At 46.5% G+C, this 22,187-nt stretch overlaps 1 protein-coding gene across 1 annotated transcript in view; it reads right to left on the bottom strand.

Moving 5' to 3' along the window:
* ABTB2 (ankyrin repeat and BTB domain containing 2) overlaps positions 1 to 22,187 on the bottom strand; it is a 421,711-nt gene that overhangs the window by 65,297 nt on the left and 334,227 nt on the right. The window contains exon 4 of the mRNA XM_078684252.1: positions 9,572 to 9,724. Coding sequence (XP_078540378.1) covers positions 9,572 to 9,724 — 153 coding nt within the window. The remainder of the gene's footprint in view (positions 1 to 9,571; positions 9,725 to 22,187) is intronic.

The following is a 22,187-nucleotide window of genomic DNA, read 5'->3' as shown; positions in this document are numbered from 1 at the left end:
GACCCCAATATAGGGATGTTGCAGCGCTCAGAGTGCACGGGTGGTCTTGCCAGACTTTAAAAGCCAACCACCAATATTTCATTTCTGGAACTCTCTCTCCCCGGCCCCGGGAATCCTTCCACTGTTCCTGTCTCTCAGGACAGGCCCTTTAAGCCGGGGGGGGGGGGGGGGGGGGGGCCTTGAAAGCCGGTTTCCAAGAGTTTGCTCAACCTCAGTGTAATGAGGCTGACGAGGGGATTAGCGATGGAGCAAAAACACTTCCTGCGGGGTCTGTCTTCACATCTGAGTTCAGTCTGGTACGGCTGCTAGGCCTTCACTTCAAAGGGGCTTCGGATTTGCTTCAGAAACAGTGGGAAACGAGCACTGGCAAAGCCAAGAGGTCTGGCCTTGGCAAGCTGATGCAATGGTTATTTTTGTATTTTCATTGCAGGCATATCCCACAAAAATAAAGAGAAAGAAAAAAGAAAGCAAGCTACGGCCTAAAACCGGAGGCCATACGCCTGCAGGAAGAATTTTAAATTGAAAAGAAAAATAACCATCACATATCATTTTAATAGAACAGTGTAGGGGCTACCTACCTGGCAGGTGCACTTAGAATAGGTACAGAAAACAAGTTTTTATGCTAACTCATGTCACAGGGAGATAAGTATTTAAATTACTGTAAGATGTAGTTTAAACACAGAAGGATACATGAAAAATTAAAACGGATTAAGAATGGAAATGCAGAGTATTATCTCACCAGCAGTGGTACTCGTGCACGTTTCTTTTTAGGTGGATGTGCGCGTGCACTCAGGCACACAAACATCACTCTGAGTGGAAGAGAGCCATGGCTGAAGTGAGCTGACCCACTGCCCCAAGCTGGACGCTGTGATGGGTGGGAGCAAGAGATCAAGAACTGACAAAGCCCTGCTCCAGGGGAGCTGATGGAAATCCCCGTCTGTGTCTGCATATGTGCAGAGTTGGACTGGCCTTTAGGGCAGTCAGAACTTCAAGATGGGCCAGTGTCAGAGATAGTTTTTTTGGTTCTATGCAACAGGCCCGTCTCACACACTGAAAAGCCAGCCCAGCAGTGCATGCGTTATGTACCTGTGATTTAAGGTTTTATATTTTTTACTCTGGTGAGACTGAATGTTTAGGCCAGACCTACAAAGGATGTCCAGATAATAGCTCTGCTGCCAGATTTACTAAACAGTAATAATAATGTAAACAATGTTAATAGGAATAGTAATTATAATACCTATAATAGCAATGATATTAATGGTAATGGTTGGATTACTGAAACATTTTCTTCATCACTCCTGGAGCTATCTTCCTCATCTCCTTCCTTACCACATGAGGCAAATGTCTCTTCTCAATAGATGTACCAGAATATTTTTCCATTTCTATAATTACAAAATCCTCTTTTTATTAATTATATCTATTCATTGAGAGTACCATGAAGCAGATTTCTACTCAAAGCACTTTTTGTAGAGCCCAGGCCGGCTGCATCCTGGTCAGAAGCCAAAGGATTAGAAGGGAGAGAAGGGAATCTAAGGAATTGTGTGGTTGAGATGACCCCAGGAGAAATTAATATTACCGGTAAGTAATCCAACCATTACCTCTTGTGGCCACTTCCTTTTCGCCGATGATGTGCCCAGAAATAAAATCCTAGCCAATAACCAGGCTAATATAGGAAAACAGTGCATGTTAGGCAGAAAGCGGAAAACGCATCCACCTTCAATTATAGGAAACTAGACTTTTTTTTAACTAAATACAAAATTATCCCCAGACCCTTAACGTAACCTACAATGAAGACTAAATGCGGGTCTACTTCCCAGGCGGCCGCCATACAGACATCAACTAGTGACATTAGTGGACCTTCCCTGAACACCAGAGGGAAGGACAGAGACTTCTGTGGAACAAGCGATGGATATAGCAGGTCCAAGGCTACAACTGAGGGTAGAAATGGTAGGTTCAGTCCACTTCCTGGAAGAACTAAGAGTAACAAAAATAGCTGCAGTGTCGATGATGTTCTTTTCAGATAAACAGAAATAACTCTTCGAACATCCGCTGCATGTAGGGCTTGTTCCTCACGAGAAACTGGATCCAGGGATAAAGAAGGACTAGCAATTTCTTGTTTCAAGTTTCTTTTAGAATCACGCCTCCTCTGCTATAGCCGTGTATTCCTCCCCATCCATTTTTATGTGATTATTTCCAGGTTGCTGTACCTTATTGTGTGAACTTTTAGCTACACATTTTTGAAAATTGATATTTATGGGTTGCTTTTTTTTCTTCATATGTCTTATGAAATATTATGGAGATTTGGTCACTGTGATGTTTTATGGAAACATATTTACGTAAGTGATCTGTTTTATATCTATCCCACTTCGTTTCTAAAAAAGAGAATAATATTATGAAAAATAAAATGAAAAATAAATAATGAAACTCAAGTGAGCTGTTCTGTGGGTGTAATTTTCTACATTTTGGTACTTTTGTCCTTCTCTTATATATATTGGGGACACCCTTTTCATGTTGTTTAATGCGGCCTCACCATCTCTGCCAGCACCCTTAAAAAAGTAAAAAATAAAATGATAACAAAACGGGGTTAAAACACGTTCTAATATCGTTTTATTTTTCTTATGCCAACTCTTGGGGGCGGAGCCAGGTTGATGATAGCCTGAAAGGGGCGAGTTGGTCACTACAATTCAGTGCGCATGTGGGTTTGGCCAGCCATCTCAGCAGTCTCATGGCAGTGTGGCTCTCTCCAACCCCAGCTGCAATGCCGGGTTAGAGAGAGCAAGCATAGACTCCCAGTCTGCCCTAAAGCGCCAATCATTAGCGCTCAGGCCAATCCTGAGTCATGAGTGTAGCTACAAGATAGGTCGCACCTTAGAGCCTGTGCCTGCCTGCAAGGAAGCGGGGAGTAGCAGAAGAGTACTACAAGATGTGGGAGGGCAGCAGGTAAGTACTTTTTTTTTTTAATCTATCGCGCCCCCCCCCCCCTCCCGAAAACCCCACCTTTTTTCACTGATACGAGCCACTTTTGGACCTTTGGAATAAAGTATGGAACTAATTCAAGGACAACTGTGTCTGAAAATATCCTACGGTACTGGGGCATTAAAAGTAATTACCCCTACTCACCCATAAATTAGGCCAAAAAAATGTAAACCAGAAAGTGCATTGATCGGTTATCCGTTTTATAGCTCTCATAATAGGTAAATAAAATAAAATTTTACAAAAAGGTACGGTTTAAAATAGAAAGGAGGAAAAGACTTGCAGATACAAATCCTTAATTCAGTACGGAAGGGATGAAGGAGGTAATAATAATAATTCTAATAGTATTACAATACACACTACTACCTAGTAATACAAATAATAATATTAATAATAATAATCACAATAGCTCTAATCATGTTTATAATAATAACAGCCAAGATAGTGCTAAAAGAAAAAATATAAATCACAATAGCTACAGTTCATTTCATAATATTAATAATTATATAATTACGAAAGGCCATGGACATTACACTCGGTCAGTAGGCTTGGCAAGTATACATGGTGATAATGGATGAATTATTAATAGCATTACCGGTCTCCATTATAATCGTATTTAAAAACTGGGACATAAAATTGAGGGATAACCGCAGCAATATATTTCTTTACAGCCGGTAATTTATACATACTGAGATAAAAGGCAGCCAGTGACATTTGCGAAAGTTACTGTGCGTGTATGATATTATGTCATATGTCTCGGTAATTTCAGTAAGTACTGTAATGTAATGGAGGAGAAACAAGCATTGGCATAGCCAATAGGTCTCGCATTTGGGACCTTATAAGTATTTAGTTATGCAGCACAATATCCTTGGTGCAACAACATTAACTGTTGCATGGTTGAACACTTATAAGGTCCCAAAGGCGAGACCTATTGGCTATGCCAATGCTTGTTTTTTTGTTGTGATTGATTTATGTTATTCCATTTTGTTGGTGCATTCGACTGTATTGTTGTATTGCATTGAATATTTGTCGGTGTTTCAATGCTGCATTGTTTTGTTATTTACGCCAAAGTGCGGTTATTCAAGGGTGTTGTAATATGGGTTTGTGTTATCGAAGTATTGCAACTATAGTTGGTCTTCTTAAATATACATACATATTCTTGTCACACATTAAATCCTTAAGATAATCTGATTGAGGAATAAGGTGGTAAAAGGTGTTTGCACTAGTCACTAGCCTTATTACTCACCATCGACATGCAAACGTGCAAGCCGAAAAATGTTTTTTGATCTGGCCCACTACTTTTAACTAATTTCTTTGACAAGTGTACATCTCTACAAGGAATATCCCTAATTTTCATGTATAGCATTCCTTCCGTGGCAAGAAGGGGAACTTGCCTTTCAGTTCTAGAGCCACTGAGTGCAGTATGTTAGCCAAATGTGGTTTGCGGAGTAGCTCATGGAAACTCAAGATATTTATGCACCCGTTCACTGGAGCTGGATGCCTCCTCACTGCAAGAGGGCAGCGTTTAGTTCAATATCGGTCAATGACTGCCACTTGAAATGAATTGGGCAACTTTGTAAGTCGCTGAGAAGTTTTTTATTTGCATGCACTGTGTTAAAGAGGATGCCCTCTTTTCTTACCCCAGAGGCAGGCAATTGCTATAAATGTGCCTTTTGTTTTCAGAAAAATGGCGAGGGCGCTCTGAGGTAAATTTTGCACGTGCGTTAGGGAACCTTGCATATGCAAACATTTGAGGTCCCAGGGCCATATTAACTATTTTAAGGGCAAGCTTCAAACAAGGGGTGACGCTGTCCATTGCCAGCAGAAGTGAAAATTACTTGGAAGGAGGACGGAGACTGCATTTAAGAGTTGTTGAATAAACTGTGATTGGACCTTGGGCCGTAGTAAAGCTGGAAATTTAGAAATGCACAATAAAAATACAGAGAGATTGCAGAGGAGGCAAGTGTGTTGATGACCGTGAAACCAGGCGCACAGCGAAGATTGAGACCGTACAGGGTGTAAACGTCAGGTGAGACACACAATAAGAACGCAAGATAAGCAGAAGAGACTGGCACCGCGCAAGACACGGAAGAAGACCGAAGCACCGGCAGGGTGCAGCGGTTTGAATATAACGGATTATCTTCAAAAACCACTTGCTCCGTTATTTGGAGGGGTTACTATGGCCTTGGGTTGCTACTTGGCACACTGACCAAAGAAGAAAGAAAAGCTGAGCTGTCTTATTGGGATCAACATTTCGTTACCCGCAGACCACGGCATAGTGCAATCTCGAGCGTTTAAAGCATTGAGGTATCTATCCCATCAATCTTGAGAAAAACACGGGCAACTGCTAATGGACCAGGTGCTTAGAGAAGAAAAAACTAGACCCATTGTGATCAACTGAAGGCACGCAGCAATTGCGCTGCTTGCTCGGGAGAGACGGTACGATAAACAGAGTAAAATGTGGCAGGGCGCCTGATACAACGCGTGGAATACGGACTGCCATCGAAATAAGTGCATCGAGATCAGCCCTCATTGACTTGTAAATAGTGCGGAGTGAGAGAAGACCTGCGCCGAGTGAGTGTCAGACAGGAGGATCACATGCTGACAGCTCTGCACAGTGCGATAGACTGTAATATGAAAGGGAGAGCACACAGTGAGTCGAGTGTATAGCCTTTGAACCGAGTTGTGAGTCAGACAAAGCACTGCAGAGCCACAGTGTGCAGTAGCTGGTGCTTGACTGCAGCAACAGGACAACAAGTTTAAAAAAAAAAAAACACTGGTAGGGGGGAGGAGAAACACGAGAGACGGCCTGCGGCCGTCAAAGTGAAAGTACGAGGAGAAATGCGACACGGTGGGCAGGGGAGGGGGCGGAGCGGGGAGAGCGGCATGAGTGTGTGAAGCAGCAGGGGCCTGAGACGCGGCCGCCTTTGATGTGGTAATGCGAGGCAGGCAGGCAGGCGGCTGGTGGCATTGTGCACGCGCTTTCACATGCACTGCAAGAAATCGCCAGTGGAATCGCCAGTTAGGTAAACTCTCGATAAGCCCCTATAGATCTCGCTCCCGCTCAATGCGCATGCGCATAGAGATAGGTCGCTCGACCTAAAAATGCACAGTAATCTAATGAAATGACCACTTAATGCAGCCTTGGGCAGCAAGAAAAATGACATTACATTTTACATAATAGCTACACTTCTGCAGTAGGCAATATACCCTGCAGGAAACTTTTGAAAGTTTCCTAAAGAATTCCATTGCACAACCAACAGACTTTGTTTGCCCTGCTGGAATTTAGACTTGTGGCTAATGTTTTACTAGTATCAACCAACACCATTCAGGCGGTGGACGTGAACGCGTAGGTCCCAAGCGGGGAGTTGTTCGGCTGAATAACGTCGGGCGTGAAGGTTGCCCCTGCCACCAGCCCATGTTGCTCATCTCATCTTATACAGAATATACAAGAACCGTAGCAAATCTAAGTAGATTCTACACGGGAGATCCGTGAGTTTGGAGAGAATTTGTTTGTCTATCGCCACAGTATGGGTATGCCTTAGGGTGCGTACGCCTGAGTGGGGTAGATTTTGGTCCTGATGAATGCTGAGTGGAAAGTACTCATGATAGCAGAAACATGTCGACCACGTTAGTTTATTTAGGACACTAGGGTTCAAATTGATTAACCCATTAGGTGTCCGTTTTTTCACTGAAGTTTTTATCGAAGGATGGCTATCCCTCTATTTAAATCGGTTTAGGGAACTGCTGTGTCTTCTTTTAAATCACATTACCAATATTGGGATATTACTATATACACCCTTTTGAGAAAAAGAACCCAATGATGAAGTTGGTCATCTACTTGTTTAGTGTATGAGGGTTCATTTTCCAACTCACAGTTCCTCACACTACTGTCTTTGCCTTCCCTCTCCTTGTTTCCCCACTTTTGAAGTTGGATGTGGGCTACAGGGTTATGGGTTTCTTGGTATTTTCTATATTCCTGTCGCTCTTTGGTTGGTTGATACAGTTTATCTTAGGGGCCTAAGAGCGATCTTGTCTAGCCCTTTCTCTCTCATTGTTTTGATAATGTTTTACTAGACCACGAGGCTGAAAAAAAAGTTTTTCTTTTTAGCCCCGGAGTAGGGCATCTTAGGTGCCCATATTAGATTTTTCCTCATATATTACTACACCCATTATGTCAAAATATTTAAAGATAATTATAGGAAGCTGGCTCTGTATATACTATACCAAATGAGATATAGTGTGCACAGAGTACAGTGGAACCCCCAAGGTAGGCAGAGGTAAAAGTAGATAGCACCTAACTCTCTATTTGTGGTAGTGTGGTTGAGCAGTAAGGCTTTAACAGAAGCATTGGTTGTACACACTCAATCAGCAAATGATGTCACACACTCAAAGACTGAACGTAGATCAATTCTCCAGGGCGCAGGGCAGCTGGATGCAAGGAGTCTTTTGCGGTACGATATCACCTTACCTGGCCATTCGTCGTAGGAGGTATCTGTGTGAAGAGGCAGCAGGCGACGTCAGGAGTCCTGAAGGGGTCAACTCATGGTGGCCTCGAACTCTGGAGCGCTGGATGATCTCGCTGGGACCGGTGGGCCACCCGGATTTGGGCCATAGGCGTCGGATGCAGTGGTGGTTACAGGCAGTAGGTTTCTTTGTCCTCAGCTGACTCAGAGTCTGTCTTGGGAGTCTCTTTTGAACAGAGCCGCTGTTCACAGGAGATCCGGTCTTTGTTGATGGCAGTGAGTCCTCCCAGGGTTCTGGTGGTAGCTGGCTGCAGGACAAGGAGACCTTTTGGCACAGGATTTCTGGAAACTGCAGATGAGCTGGTAGCGCTAGGTCCAAGTCACTTCTTCTCTGCAGTCACCTCTGCTGGGTGTCTTCTTTTGTCCTACTTCTTCGTAGGTTGCAGGAATTTGTCTTCTTGGTTCAGGGCTTTCACCTACATACTGTATTTAGGGAGTGTTGTATGGGTCTCGAGGTCAGTAGCCAATGGGGGTACTGACCTTAGGGTGACTATACTCTTGATGTCTCACACCACGTGGGGAGTGGGCACAATCCCTAATCCTGACTGGAGAGTGCCTGCCATCTGCAAGATGGCGGGAACTGAAGACTGGTCTTCCCCTCGCCTCCCCCACCTGAGCTGTGGGGTTGGCAGAGGTGGGCACACCTTCTGGGCTGCATATGGCTGGGTCCTAACTGGGGTGGTGTGGTGAGCAAAAGAATGATGGATTAAACCCAGATTCTTGTGACTGGGGATGAATGTTTGCATTGTCCAGCATTCCGTTCATCAATTGTTTCTTTTGCATATGTTTCCCTAAGTGGGAAGGGTATGCCCAGACGTGGGTCCCGTTCTCACTACACCACTGGATTCAAGCTAGCCTGGCTGATGAAGAGTGATGCCCTGAAACCACTCGTTTCCGGTCCAGGGAGCACTAGGCTTGGCAGTTCTGGCTCGACTGTTCCCATATGGAACAGGATCAAGACTGATTTGCATATGGCTGGGTCTCAAACTCGGGTGGTGTAGTGAGTACAAGAATGATGGATTAAACCTAGATCCTTGTGACTGGGAGTGAATATTTGCATTGTCCCGCATTTCGTCCATCAATTGTTTCTTTTGCTAATTTCTCATGCCGGTGTACCTGCCAAAAAGGAGGGGAGACAAGAAGTATGCCTGCTCCTGACAGCAGGAGAGGCTGGGGGTTGCATTACAATGACGGCAAGGCCTTTGACGCTACCTGGCCACAGATGGCTCTTCCAGAACGGGGGAAGGTGCGAACACCTCTGCCCAGGAAAGGCTTTGTTTCTGGCCTCAGGGAGCGAAGGCTTCCACCCCAGGGATCCAGAAACATGTCTTGTGGTGGCAGGAAGGTTTGTACCAGTCAGGGAACCCACCAGAGACTGGTAGTTTTTCAGGGGGCATCTCTAAGATGCCCTCTGATTGTATTCTTAATTAAATCCCAAACTGGCATCAGTGTGGCCATGTCAACTCTTTACTTTGTTCTGCAACAAAACACGCAACCTGCAATTTTAGTGTATATGTGTAAAGGTACAGAGCCTCTAAGGGTGGCACAATCAGAGCTGCTGCCCTTGGTACCCATAGTATCTTTTACAAGGGACTGGCATGTGGCAAGATAGCGGCCAATTGGGGGTACAAGGTACAGTTTTGTGAAACAACACAGTTCCTGGGAACCTGATTGGCTGGGACCCAGTGCACATCAAGTCACAGTACATCACTAATCTGGCAAAAAGTTGGGGAGTTACTGCTACAGAAATGCAGCTTCCTACAATAATGCAAAGTGAATAACGTTTTCACCACCACATATCCTCCTTGCCATCTGCATCCCGATGTCTTTAGTTGAAACACCAATGAAAATACATTGTTAAGTTAAAGAAATACACCCACAAAACAGTTGTCTTCTATTAAGAGACGTGCTGGTCTATAGGATAAAGTCTGAGACAGGCTGATACCGACAAGCAACCGACTCAGGGCTTCTGCTGGTACACCTCAAAATTCTGCTGATTCCCTGCATAGCCACCTCCACTTGCAATAAATAGCATCTGTGGGTAGAAATCAAGAGAGGGAGACCCAACGTACTTCAGTTGTCGGGGCTCGCAGTCCAGTCCTGGGAGCAGTAGTCGCGCCGTCTGCCGAATGTCGTCGCTGTCGACGGTGAGGCTGCGCCGGTGCTCGGCGTAGGTGATGGCCACCCGCATCCATTCCATCAGTGGCGGCAGCAACATAAAGGGCCTGTACAGGGGAGACAAGTGAGACAAGGTGCATTAGAGTGAGATCCGACCATGAGGGGGGCCAGGATAAAGGACTATCATAAGCCCCAACATCTTACACTTGAAAATATCCCAGCAAGGGTCAGCATATTCATCATCTACATCTCTGAACATAGTCTATATTGGATACATATAGACATCAAAACATGGCTAATCGATAAATTAGCCATGTTGAATTCAGACCAGTCATTGATAATTCAAATCGATTAATTAGAATTCCAATTGTTCATTTGGAATTCCACTTAGTTTCTTCCAAACCAACTGGTCATCTGTGATCATAATTATTATTCAGAATCCTGACTGGTCCGATGGAATTCGGATTGGTTAGTCTGGTTCCTGCCTCATTATTCTGACTCATGATTGGTCATCCAGAATTCTTTATGGTTGTTCGAATTACCATTTCATAAAGACACAACTATGACTATATTGTAGCTCAACACTTGTCTTCTAGCCAATCTACAATGGTTATCTTGAATATGTTTACTTTCACTAAATGACAAACCATATTTACATATACATTGATATTTGGGGATCATAGTTTGTAGTTGGAACTGAAAGTATGTTCCCTGTTGCCATTTATAAGTCACCTTGTGCGGACTGTGGGGCATATTATCAACAACAGGCGATACAATTATCGCCGCTTTATAGGCAGGAAACTGCCGCTAAAGCGGCGATAATGGGCTTGATAATACGCCCTTGTGAATTCCCATAGAAGCCCAGGTTCTGGTGTTAACCTGGGCTTCTATGGGAATTCACAAGGGCCTATTATCAAGCCCATTATCGCCGCTTTAGCGGCAGTTTCCTGCCGATAAAGCGGCGATAATTTTATCGACTGTTCTTGATAATATGCCCCTGTTTGCAATATGTAAAAGTGGGGAAAAATGTCCACAAAGTGTGACATGTATGATCTAGGGGCAATGTCCAAGTGAAATAAAGACACATTTGATCAATAAAAAACATTTATAAAATAGAAAGAAAAAAAGTGATACATTGTTCCAGTTTCTTACTCTGAGTACTGTTTGGTTACTACAAAAGTTGTCACTCAGTAGCTTCTTTAGTTATTTGGAATTCTGATTTTTCATTCAGCATCTCACTCGGGAAGTTTGAATTTTTTACGCCCGGCTGACCTGCATTGTGTTTACAGTGCAATGGCAAGTCAGTGCAGTTAGGAATCTAAGTGGAATCCCTTATGAATTTCCGGTTTTAATACCCACATGAAGTTATTTACATTTAAATGAACATTTGTGAACGAGATAATCGGAATTTCAGAATGCTAATTAGATTTTCAATAGTGAGTAGTTAAAATTTGAATTCATATTAATTTGCTTTGCATGGAAATTACAAGTCAACGGAAATTTGAAATTATGGTTCGGAAATCCGTATAGATAATCAGAATTCCAAACTCCAATTTGTACCAAATTGTGTTGGGACTAACTCACTGGCACACAGTGCTTTTGCAGTAAAATCCGTGTTAACTAGAGGAACGGTGAAGGAATTTTAAGACAAATTGTCATGGTAATTAGACTCTAGATAGTCCCTTGACTGTTACACAAGAGGACAACTGTTTAGAAATCTGACGCGTCATAATGCATTCCCTTTTGAATCCCACAAACTTCTGACTTTGAACTTTAGGTGTTTAAATCCCCAAGGTGGGAACTGCAAATGGTACATCATTCACTAGCCCCTAATCACACGCCGACAAGTCACTCAGAAATGGTTGTCTTGCTGAGAGATTGGCTACTTTAGGCTCTGTTACCAACTGTTAGACTAAAAATAAAGCACATTTTCTCAGAAAAGTACTATAAATGATTAGTGACAGGATATGTCGGTTACTTAGATACCGACCACCAGATTCTACCTCCCAATAAGTATGCCAGCCAATCAAACAGCTCAGCTTGCAGTCCAGAAGACTGTAGCTTTCTCACAACAGGCCACTGTCCTAGCAGGGGGAAGGGGGAGTGCTGGCACTGCCATGTGCTACATTGCTTCCCGGCCATGCACACACACAGCAATTCAAGCAGACGCACTGGTAACCGTGCACGCACGTGAACGTACACACCAACACATATCTACACTCAAATACAATTCATAGACTGCCTCTCCATGGTGGCATCACTTGCGCTGGCTGGTGGAATACCAGTCATAATTATATGTCGCTAACAATGAAGTACAGTCTTTGTGCCCATTCATTCCTTGGCCTCTTAGCTATTATCACACACGTTTTGAGTTGAGGACACTAAAACAGTGGACTACGTGTAGGAGCTTGCTAGACACAGTAATGTAGTCTCTTCATGATCACTGTGTCCCTTGTCTCCTTTCCTCACACAGATACACACACAACCGTTCAAGTGAACAGGTTTCAATTTGATATAAAACATGCATATATTTACGAAGTTACCAGTAGAACATGTTTGAGGGTTGATACTTTTATAGGAGTGTCCTTAAATCCTTATAACGCTGGGCATCTGGTGCAGTGTGAATTGTCACTCTTACAGGAGTGTGATGGTTAGTAGTTGTGCTGGCACGGCCATTGGCAGTCCTGTCGGGGGTAATGGGTGGTGCAAGCTGCAGTGGTCTACTCATGAGAGCCCTGGCACTTAATGTTTTACAAATTAAGCACTGCCTAGAGAGGTGCTAGTGGGATATTACTGTTCAGCACAACTTATTCCTTGAGACAAACAAATTCAGGGTCCCTCAGCCATTGTGGAACAATTCGGTGCGGCTCTGTGACCAGAGGTCTGGATTGTAGGCTGTTGTCATTGGGCAAAAACGTAGCAAGTGTGTCCTTACCTTAACTACAGGGCGCTGCCTAGGACTATACGTATGAATGTACTCAAATAACGTTTGTAAAGAAAGGAGGCACACAGAATCTCTGCTACATACAGATGAAAAAGCAATAGGTTAAGGCACTTAGGGCCAGATTTTCAAAGAGTTTCTACAGCGCACCTACAGCGCAGCAAGTACAGTTGCTGTGCTGAGTTGAGTCAATTTGAGAGAGCAGAGCAACACCCCATCTACTAAAATGTGGGGCTCTTCTATTCCCTCCCTCCGCTGGCTGCCACGTGCCAACTTAGGTGCAATTTCCTCATAGTGCTAGTTGTCTACGTTGCTCTCAGCATAGTTTTTGTGCAGCAGGGGTCTCCTTCTTAGAAAAAAAACCTTTGCTTTAAGGCATTTTCCTCGTGAAATGTGTGCCGTACAGTGCAGAACACTTGCAAATGGGGAAAAAAGAGGAGAAATGGCGTTTCCCCTCTTTACGTCAGCATCAGGCAGGCGCAGCATTTCGGCGTAAATCCCTGTGTACAATTTTTGTAGATAGCAATTTGTGTCAAAACCCATGGGTGCTTCCATGGGAACATGGAACGAATAGTAACGCAAACACAATTTGGACTGCACTGCAACCCCCACCAGTACACTTTGCGCCAGGTTTGCGTTAATACTTTCTGGTTTTCAACCTTAGAGTATAACTAAAAACAAGTGGAAATTAAAACAATGGAGCCTTTTTCATAAGTGTTGCAATTCTACAAAGTAATTAAAAGACATATGTGAAAGTATAAACATTAGTTTGATCCTGAGTTTTGTAAACAAAGAGGTCCTAAGAAGGAGTGCACTGTCCACCCCAATAGAGGGTGCCCTGTACTCCACTATAGAAGCTTGTGTGGAGTCTGAAGGGTCTGTCATTAGAACAACGACCCATTGAATGGTTTGTAAGTGGCCGCAGTGGGCGGGGACCTGAGAACATGGCCTCGATTTATAATTTATAAACACAGGAAATGAGCACCTGGTGAAGGGGCTTTCATTGGCCGCCTCTGCTTAGCCGTCATTAGCAGGACACGGAAATTGGGGTTTAGGGTTGATAGAATGGGGCTTTCTTGTTATGGTAGGAGTGGTGGAGCGGAGGAGGATGATGGTGCCAGAGAGGCGGAGAGATGCCCTGCAAGGAAGGGCAGCGGTGGCGGCTGGTAGCGGTGCTGGAATGGGGGGTGGTTCACAGGGTGGGGTGGGGGGGGGGGGGAAAGAGGAGGTAGTAAATAAAAAAATTAAAACACTAACCTGTTTCCACCTCCGTTACTCAGTCCTCTACACCTGTTTTCAGGGGAGGAAGCACCCAGCTCCTAGTCTCCCCATAGCCAATCACAAAGCCGTGGTTCAGCGCTCAGCCAGGTAATGGGAGACTGGGCATGTTCTGTACCCAGGCTGTAATGCACAGTTTGCATGATGGTTTGGCCGGCAGTCTGCATCTTGTGCACTTAGAGTGGGCAGCCACTCCTGCCCTGCTCTGCGGGCAGAGCAGCCCTACCCCGCATTACACAACATAGGGCATAAGAAAGTTACACAGGCATTTATGGCCAGTTTTTCGCCACAAAAATTGAAAAAGTAGCAGCATTGCAGAATAACTATGTGGCACAGAGCTGAGCAGTACTGAACGGAGGAATTATGGCAAAAAGACTACTGAGAACAGAATGCCTAGGGAGGCTCACAGGTGTGCCTACCCAAGCTGTGTGTGTAAGATACCATGCGGACATCTCGGCCTGAGATGGTGTCTGTGCCGTGGCGCTGGTATTTAAAGACCCTGCATGGGCACCTTGGCCCACAGTCGCGGACGGTAGTGGGAGTACGAATTTCGTTGCTTGCACTTCATCACCAAATGCGATGCAGTACGCGCAAAGAAATTAGTTTTTATTTATTTTTATGTTTACTTACCTGTTAAAGTCCGTAATCCATACATTACTAACCCCCACCCTGCCCCTCCCCCTCCCCACGTCACCGCCCGGCCGGTACTCCCACTACCGGCCGCGGCTGTTGGCCTGAGATGGCCCAGAGTGAGTGTTACTCCTCTGCGTGGGCTCCTCGGCATGAGATAGCCCGGGTTGTGTCTGTGCCATGATGTTGGATTTTAAAGACCCGCGTGGGCACCTTGGCCTGAGATGGCCCGAGGTGAGCGCTTCTATTCTGCGAGGGGTCCTCGGCCTGATTTGGCCCGGTGTGAGTGCTACTCCTCCTCGTGGGCTCCTCGGCCTGATTTGGCCCGGTGTGAGTGCTATTCCTCCTGAGATGGCACGCGGTGGTGGGCACCTCGGCCGGAGATGGCATGCAGTGTGTGCTTCTCCCCACGTGGGCACCTCGGCTAGAGATAGCACGGGTGGGTACTTCTACCCCACGTGGACACCTCGGCCGGAGATGTCCCGGGGTGGGTGCTTCTCACGTGGGCACCCCGGCCCGAGATGGCACGCAGACGGTGGCTGCTTCTACCCCGCGCCTGACCCCGGGTACCTGGGTCTCACCCTCTAGGCCGGGTGGTCTCACTTGGCACCAGCCCCGCACCTGACCCCGGGGGCTTCACGCGGACCTCCCGCGCCCCTGACAAGCAGGTTATTGTATATCATCCATCGCAGAGGTCACCGGGTCCAGGCCTCCGGCTCTCGGGAAATGTCAGCCATTCTGAAACATCTTTTAACAACTCTTTGCAAAATTACACGAATTTTGGAACCAGCAGGTGAAGCGGGCGTTTGACCTCACGTGTCAGAGTTCACATTCTGTAAACTTGCGGCGCTTGTTTTTTATTTTTCAAACAGTGTGTTTGCATGTTTGCGAGGTCACATCTGGGCAGAGGCTAGGCCGAGAGGTCTGACCTCCAGGTCCATCCGGGGTCTGCGGTGCTCGGGCAGAGTCTGTCGCATGCATGCCGCTCTGACGTGGCACTGAATCTGCCCCGCTGTGGCAGCCTGCAGACCTCCATAGCCATTGGCTGGTAATAAGGCACGGCAATGCCGAACTCAATATTACTATGTATTGTGTACGTCCCTTTTCCAGATGTAGAATCTCTGTTCTACATCTGGATGGAAGAACACGTTTCCGAACTCGGTGTTAAAACACTCGATTCCGCATAATTTACCACATTCGGGGCCATTTTCATGCATATTTTTTACACCTGTTTTAGCAGGTATTAAGTGTCTGGGAATTACCACGTTACTTGTATTTCAGCTTTAAGTGGGGCACTTTGCTGAGATTTTGTTTCTCAAAGCTACTTTTAGCAGAGGCTTTCTCCCACTATTTGTTTTTCAATTAACTTTACGAAAATAGCAAAGGCTTCAAATGTTTTTTTTAATCACGTTGTTCCAGGGGAACACATTTAGAACTTCATAAACCCAATAATTTCCCTCAATGCACCCACAGGTGTAAGCAAGGAGTAGCCAGGGGTAGCAACTGCTAACTCCAGCTTGCTCTCAAACACCAAAGCACTTACTGTGATACTTGTTGTGTTCTCATAAAGGCAGAGAGAGGGAGGATCAGGAATTGGCTAGCACTGGGAAATGCAATATGTCTGGCGTGGGCTGTGGCTTTGTCAGTGTTTGTTTTGTTCTGTCTTGATGTTGGCAAAACGTTATGGTAGGAGGAGAAGCTGCACAGCTGCCAATATAAAAAACGTTGGTTTGAAAAAGCCCATGGCCATAGTAGCCCATGGCACGAAGGGAACTACTTTGTGTGCGGATGTGCTCATGGTGAAAGGGTTAAATGCTATCACTCACAGTGAAGTTATCAAAGCAAAAATGTGGACGACAAAATCAGACCAATGGATGGAGTGGGCTGGCTTGAAGTCCGGAAATGTAAGTATACCATGTAGTATAATATAATAAATTCAAAAACAACAAAAGAACGAAAAGGGCTCTAACAATGCATGTTACTACTTTCTGCAGTTTTCTCTTTTTGCCTGACTCCTCAGCAGAAAACGAGACAATGCTATTGAGGATTTTAAGGCAAGGCAATGTATTAAGGATATGATGTTATCCGAGGTCAAAAGCTTTGTAATGTCACTTCCATTATCCCACACATTTCTATGAATAAACATTAAAGTACTGTCGTCCTAGAAACACTACTGCAAACAAGGTACAACCCACTCTCTTAATGTGTGATCTCTTGAGATAGGGGCTTTGTTGTTCTGGACCACAAGTTATGGAACAAACGGCCTGCCTGCATCACAGCCTGGCTTGTCTTCATTCGCTCCGTGAACGCCCTGAGGAGTGATCTCTGTGAATAAACTCCCCCATCCAAGACCCCCACACCTTTTGCTGTCAAATGATATAAAGCTACATAAATAAACAGAAGAACAAGCTGAAACTGCGTTGGATCACTAATGGTAAGATAGGGTATTTGCAGCTCTAAGAAGCTGTTAGACTGTGGCAGTAAGCGCTACATGGAAGCACAATGTAGAAATCCTGCTGTCTGGTCTTGGCCTCCTTGTGTTTCTTTCAATGTAGTGGCTTCTGGGTTGGCAGCCTGTGGGGTGTTGGTCATCTCAGCCAGGCATGCAGGGACCTTCCTTGCGTTTCTTCCACTCCGATGTACTGAATCGCGAGGGTGGGCAGCCTTCCTGGTGGAAACAGACTGAACAATGCAGGCAGATCCAAGGATCTGCCTGCATTGTTCAGGCCATTCCAAAGTAAGCGCAACCATGCTTGCCGTAACCACGCATATGCATGGTTAAGGCATATGAGCGGTCTAGATGCTGAGATGGACGGGCCCAGGAACAGGAAGGATCAGGAGAGGACGCAGTGAGGTTAGTAGGGTTGGGTTTTGAGGGTGTGGGGTAGTTTTAAGGATTGGGAGTAGTTTATAGGGCTCAGTGCTAGGGGTCGGTTTTTTCCAGGGCTAGGTGGCTGGTTGGTTTTATGACTGGGAGGTCGGCGTTGCATTTAGCGCTCGGGCGGGCCGTTTTTAGGGCATGGAGGGTCTGGGTAGTTTTTAGGGCATGGGGGGTCTGGTAGTTTTTGGGGCATGGGGGCCAGGGTAGTTTTTACGGCTTGAGGAGTATTAAGGGCTGCCGGCAGGGCCACACTGGGAACAGAAACAGGCCCAAACTGCTCAGCTGGCCCCCTTGGAGTGTGGGGGAGTGCAGCCCAGCAGGTTGCGACGGCCGGTTTGGGCCAATTTTGTTACAAGGGGCCGATATTGCTGACCCCCAGTAACAAAAACGCCTCCCAGGAGCCGAAAACCGGCCCCCACCCTAGCGGTAGTTGTTAGGGGGATGTATGACATTACAACGCATGCTTTTACATCGCATGCTCTTACAACACTGTTTTTACAACGCATACCATTACAACGCATAGTGCTTTTAGGCGCTGGATAGTGAATTGTTTAATTTACTATTCCAACTCCAGTCCCCGTGGATAGTAGGGAAGGTGTTGGATAGTACATTAAACACATTCCCTATCCTAGAGCGCCCCCCCCAGCGCAATTCGTTGTAATGGTTTGCGTTGTAAAAGTTGCGTCGTAAAGGCACTGCATGGTAAAAGTTGCGTTGTAAAGGATGTTTCCCTTGTTAGGGCGATGGGCAGGTGGCATAGGGTGAGATCTTTACCGCATAACCACAACATTTTGTGGTCGAGGCATGCATGGTAAAGGAATGCATTGTTCAGACACATTCATGGTTTAGGCAGCATAGTAGAGGCACACGTGGTTTAGTCATACGTGTCTCTATTAAACAACCCCTTCCTGATACCCATGCGTGTCTCTATCAAACAACCCCTTCCTGGTGTCCATGCGTGTCTCTATCAAACAACCCCTGCCTCGTGTCCATGCGTGTCTCTATCAAACAACCCCTGCCTGGTGTCCATGCGTGTCTCTATCAAACAACCACTTCCTGGTACCCATGCGTGTCTCTATCAAACAACCCCTGCCTGGTGTCCATGCGTGTCTCTATCAAACAACCCCTGCCTGGTGTCCATGCGTGTCTCTATCAAACAACCCCTTCCTGGTGTCCATGCGTGTCTCTATCAAACAACCCCTTCCTGGTGTCCATGCGTGTCTCTATCAAACAACCCCTTCCTGGTACCCATGCGTGTCTCTATCAAACAACCCCTGCCTGGTGTCCATGCGTGTCTCTATCAAACAACCCCTTCCTGGTGTCCATGCGTGTCTCTATCAAACAACCCCTGCCTGGTGTCCATGCGTGTCTCTATCAAACAACCCCTTCCTGGTGTCCATGCGTTTCTCTATCAAACAACCCCTGCCTGGTGTCCATGCGTGTCTCTATCAAACAACCCCTTCCTGGTGTCCATGCGTTTCTCTATCAAACAACCCCGTCCTTGTGTCCATTCGTGTCTCTATCAAACAACCCCTTCCTGGTACCCATGCGTGTCGCTATCAAACAACCCCTGCCTGGTGTCCATGCGTGTCTCTATCAAACAACCCCTTCCTGGTGTCCATGCGTGTCTCTATCAAACAACCCCTGCCTGGTGTCCATGCGTGTCTCTATCAAACAACCCCTTCCTGGTGTCCATGCGTGTCTCTATCAAACAACTCCTTCCTGGTGTCCATGCGTGTCTCTATCAAACAACCCCTTCCTGGTACCCATGCGTGTCTCTATCAAACAACCCCTGCCTGGTGTCCATGCGTGTCTCGATCAAACAACCCCTTCCTGGTGTCCATGCGTGTCTCTATCAAACAACCCCTTCCTGGTGTCCATGCGTGTCTCTATCAAACAACCACTTCCTGGTACCCATGCGTGTCTCTATCAAACAACCCCTTCCTGGTGTCCATGCGTGTCTCTATCAAACAACCCCTTCCTGGTACCCATGCGTGTCTCTATCAAACAACCCCTTCCTGGTGTCCATGCGTGTCTCTATCAAACAACCCCTGACTGGTGTCCATGCGTGTCTCTATCAAACAACCCCTTCCTGGTGTCCATGCGTGTCTCTATCAAACAACCCCTGCCTGGTGTCCATGCGTGTCTCTATCAAACAACCCCTTCCTGGTGTCCATGCGTGTCTCTATCAAACAACCCCTTCCTGGTGTCCATGCGTGTCTCTATCAAACAACCCCTGACTGGTGTCAATGCGTGTCTCTATCAAACAACCCCTTCATGGTGTCCATTTGTGTCTCTATCAAACAACCCCTTCCTGGTGTCCATGCGTGTCTCTATGAAACAACCCCTTCCTGGTGTCCATGCGTGTCTCTATCAAACAACCCCTGCCTGGTGTCCATGCGTGTCTCTATCATCAAACAACCCCTGCCTGGTGTCCATGCGTGTCTCTACCAAACAACCCCTTCCTGGTGTCCATGCGTGTCTCTATCAAACAACTCCTTCCTGGTGTCCATGCGTGTCTCTATCAAACAACCCCTGACTGGTGTCAATGCGTGTCTCTATCAAACAACCCCTTCCTGGTGTCCATGCGTGTCTCTATCAAACAACTCCTTCCTGGTGTCCATGCGTGTCTCTATCAAACAACCCTTTCCTGGTGTCCATGCGTGTCTCTATCAAACAACCCTTTCCTGGTGTCCATGCGTGTCTCTATCAAACAACCCTTTCCTGGTGTCCATGCGTGTCTCTATCAAACAACTCCTTCCTGGTACCCATGCGTGTCTCTATCAAACAACCCCTTCCTGGTACCCATGCGTGTCTCTATCAAACAACCCCTGCCTGGTGTCCATGCGTGTCTCTATCAAACAACCCTTTCCTGGTGTCCATGCGTGTCTCTATCAAACAACCCTTTCCTGGTACCCATGCGTGTCTCTATCAAACAACTCCTTCCTGGTGTCCATGCGTGTCTCTATCAAACAACCCTTTCCTGGTGTCCATGCGTGTCTCTATCAAACAACCCTTTCCTGGTGTCCATGCGTGTCTCTATCAAACAACTCCTTCCTGGTGTCCATGCGTGTCTCTATCAAACAACCCTTTCCTGGTGTCCATGCGTGTCTCTATCAAACAACTCCTTCCTGGTGTCCATGCGTGTCTCTATCAAACAACCCCTGACTGGTGTCAATGCGTGTCTCTATCAAACAACCCCTTCCTGGTGTCCATGCGTGTCTCTATCAAACAACCCCTGCCTGGTGTCCATGTGTGTCTCTATCAAACAACCCCTTCCTGGTGTCCATGCGTGTCTCTATCAAACAACCCCTTCCTGGTGTCCATGCGTTTCTCTATCAAACAACCCCTTCCTGGTGTCCATGCGTGTCTCTATCAAACAACCCCTGCCTGGTGTCCATGCGTGTCTCTATCAAACAACCCCTTCCTGGTGTCCATGCGTGTCTCTATCAAACAACCCCTTCCTGGTGTCCATGCGTGTCTCTATCAAACAACCCCTGCCTGGTGTCCATGTGTGTCTCTATCAAACAACCCCTTCCTGGTGTCCATGCGTTTCTCTATCAAACAACCCCTTCCTGGTGTCCATGCGTGTCTCTATGAAACAACCCCTGCCTGGTGTCCATGCGTGTCTCTATCAAACAACCCCTTCCTGGTGTCCATGCGTTTCTCTATCAAACAACCCCTTCCTGGTGTCCATGCGTGTCTCTATCAAACAACCCCTGCCTGGTGTCCATGCGTGTCTCTATCAAACAACCCCTTCCTGGTGTCCATGCGTTTCTCTATCAAACAACCCCTTCCTGGTGTCCATGCGTGTCTCTATCAAACAACCCCTGCCTGGTGTCCATGTGTGTCTCTATCAAACAACCCCTTCCTGGTGTCCATGCGTTTCTCTATCAAACAACCCCTTCCTGGTGTCCATGCGTGTCTCTATCAAACAACCCCTGCCTGGTGTCCATGCGTGTCTCTATCAAACAACCCCTTCCTGGTGTCCATGCGTGTCTCTATCAAACAACCCCTGCCTGGTGTCCATGTGTGTCTCTATCAAACAACCCCTTCCTGGTGTCCATGCGTGTCTCTATCAAACAACTCCTTCCTGGTGTCCATGCGTGTCTCTATCAAACAACCCCTGCCTGGTGTCCATGCGTGTCTCTCTCAAACAACCCCTGCCTGGTGTCCATGCGTGTCTCTATCAAACAACCCCTTCCTGGTGTCCATGCGTGTCTCTATCAAACAACCCCTTCGTGGTGTCCATGCGTGTCTCTATCAAACAACCCTTTCCTGGTGTCCATGCGTGTCTCTATCAAACAACCCCTGCCTGGTGTCCATGCGTGTCTCTATCAAACAACCCCTTCCTGGTGTCCATGCGTGTCTCTATCAAACAACCCCTGCCTGGTGTCCATGCGTGTCTCTATCAAACAACCCCTTCCTGGTGTCCATGCGTGTCTCTATCAAACAACTCCTTCCTGGTGTCCATGCGTGTCTCTATCAAACAACCCCTGCCTGGTGTCCATGCGTGTCTCTCTCAAACAACCCCTGCCTGGTGTCCATGCGTGTCTCTATCAAACAACCCCTTCCTGGTGTCCATGCGTGTCTCTATCAAACAACCCCTTCGTGGTGTCCATGCGTGTCTCTATCAAACAACCCTTTCCTGGTGTCCATGCGTGTCTCTATCAAACAACCCCTGCCTGGTGTCCATGCGTGTCTCTATCAAACAACCCCTTCGTGGTGTCCATGCGTGTCTCTATCAAACAACTCTTTCCTGGTGTCCTTGTACGGGATGCAGCTGGTCTGGAAGGTGATGCAGGCCTCTAGCGGGGACCAATGGAGCTCCTTCAGTGTT

The sequence above is a fragment of the Lissotriton helveticus genome, chromosome 3_2, assembly GCF_964261635.1.
Source record: "Lissotriton helveticus chromosome 3_2, aLisHel1.1, whole genome shotgun sequence".
Lineage (NCBI taxonomy): Eukaryota > Metazoa > Chordata > Amphibia > Caudata > Salamandridae > Lissotriton > Lissotriton helveticus.
Note: the sequence above shows the minus strand (reverse complement) of the source record. Positions and strands in the feature narration are given on the sequence as shown.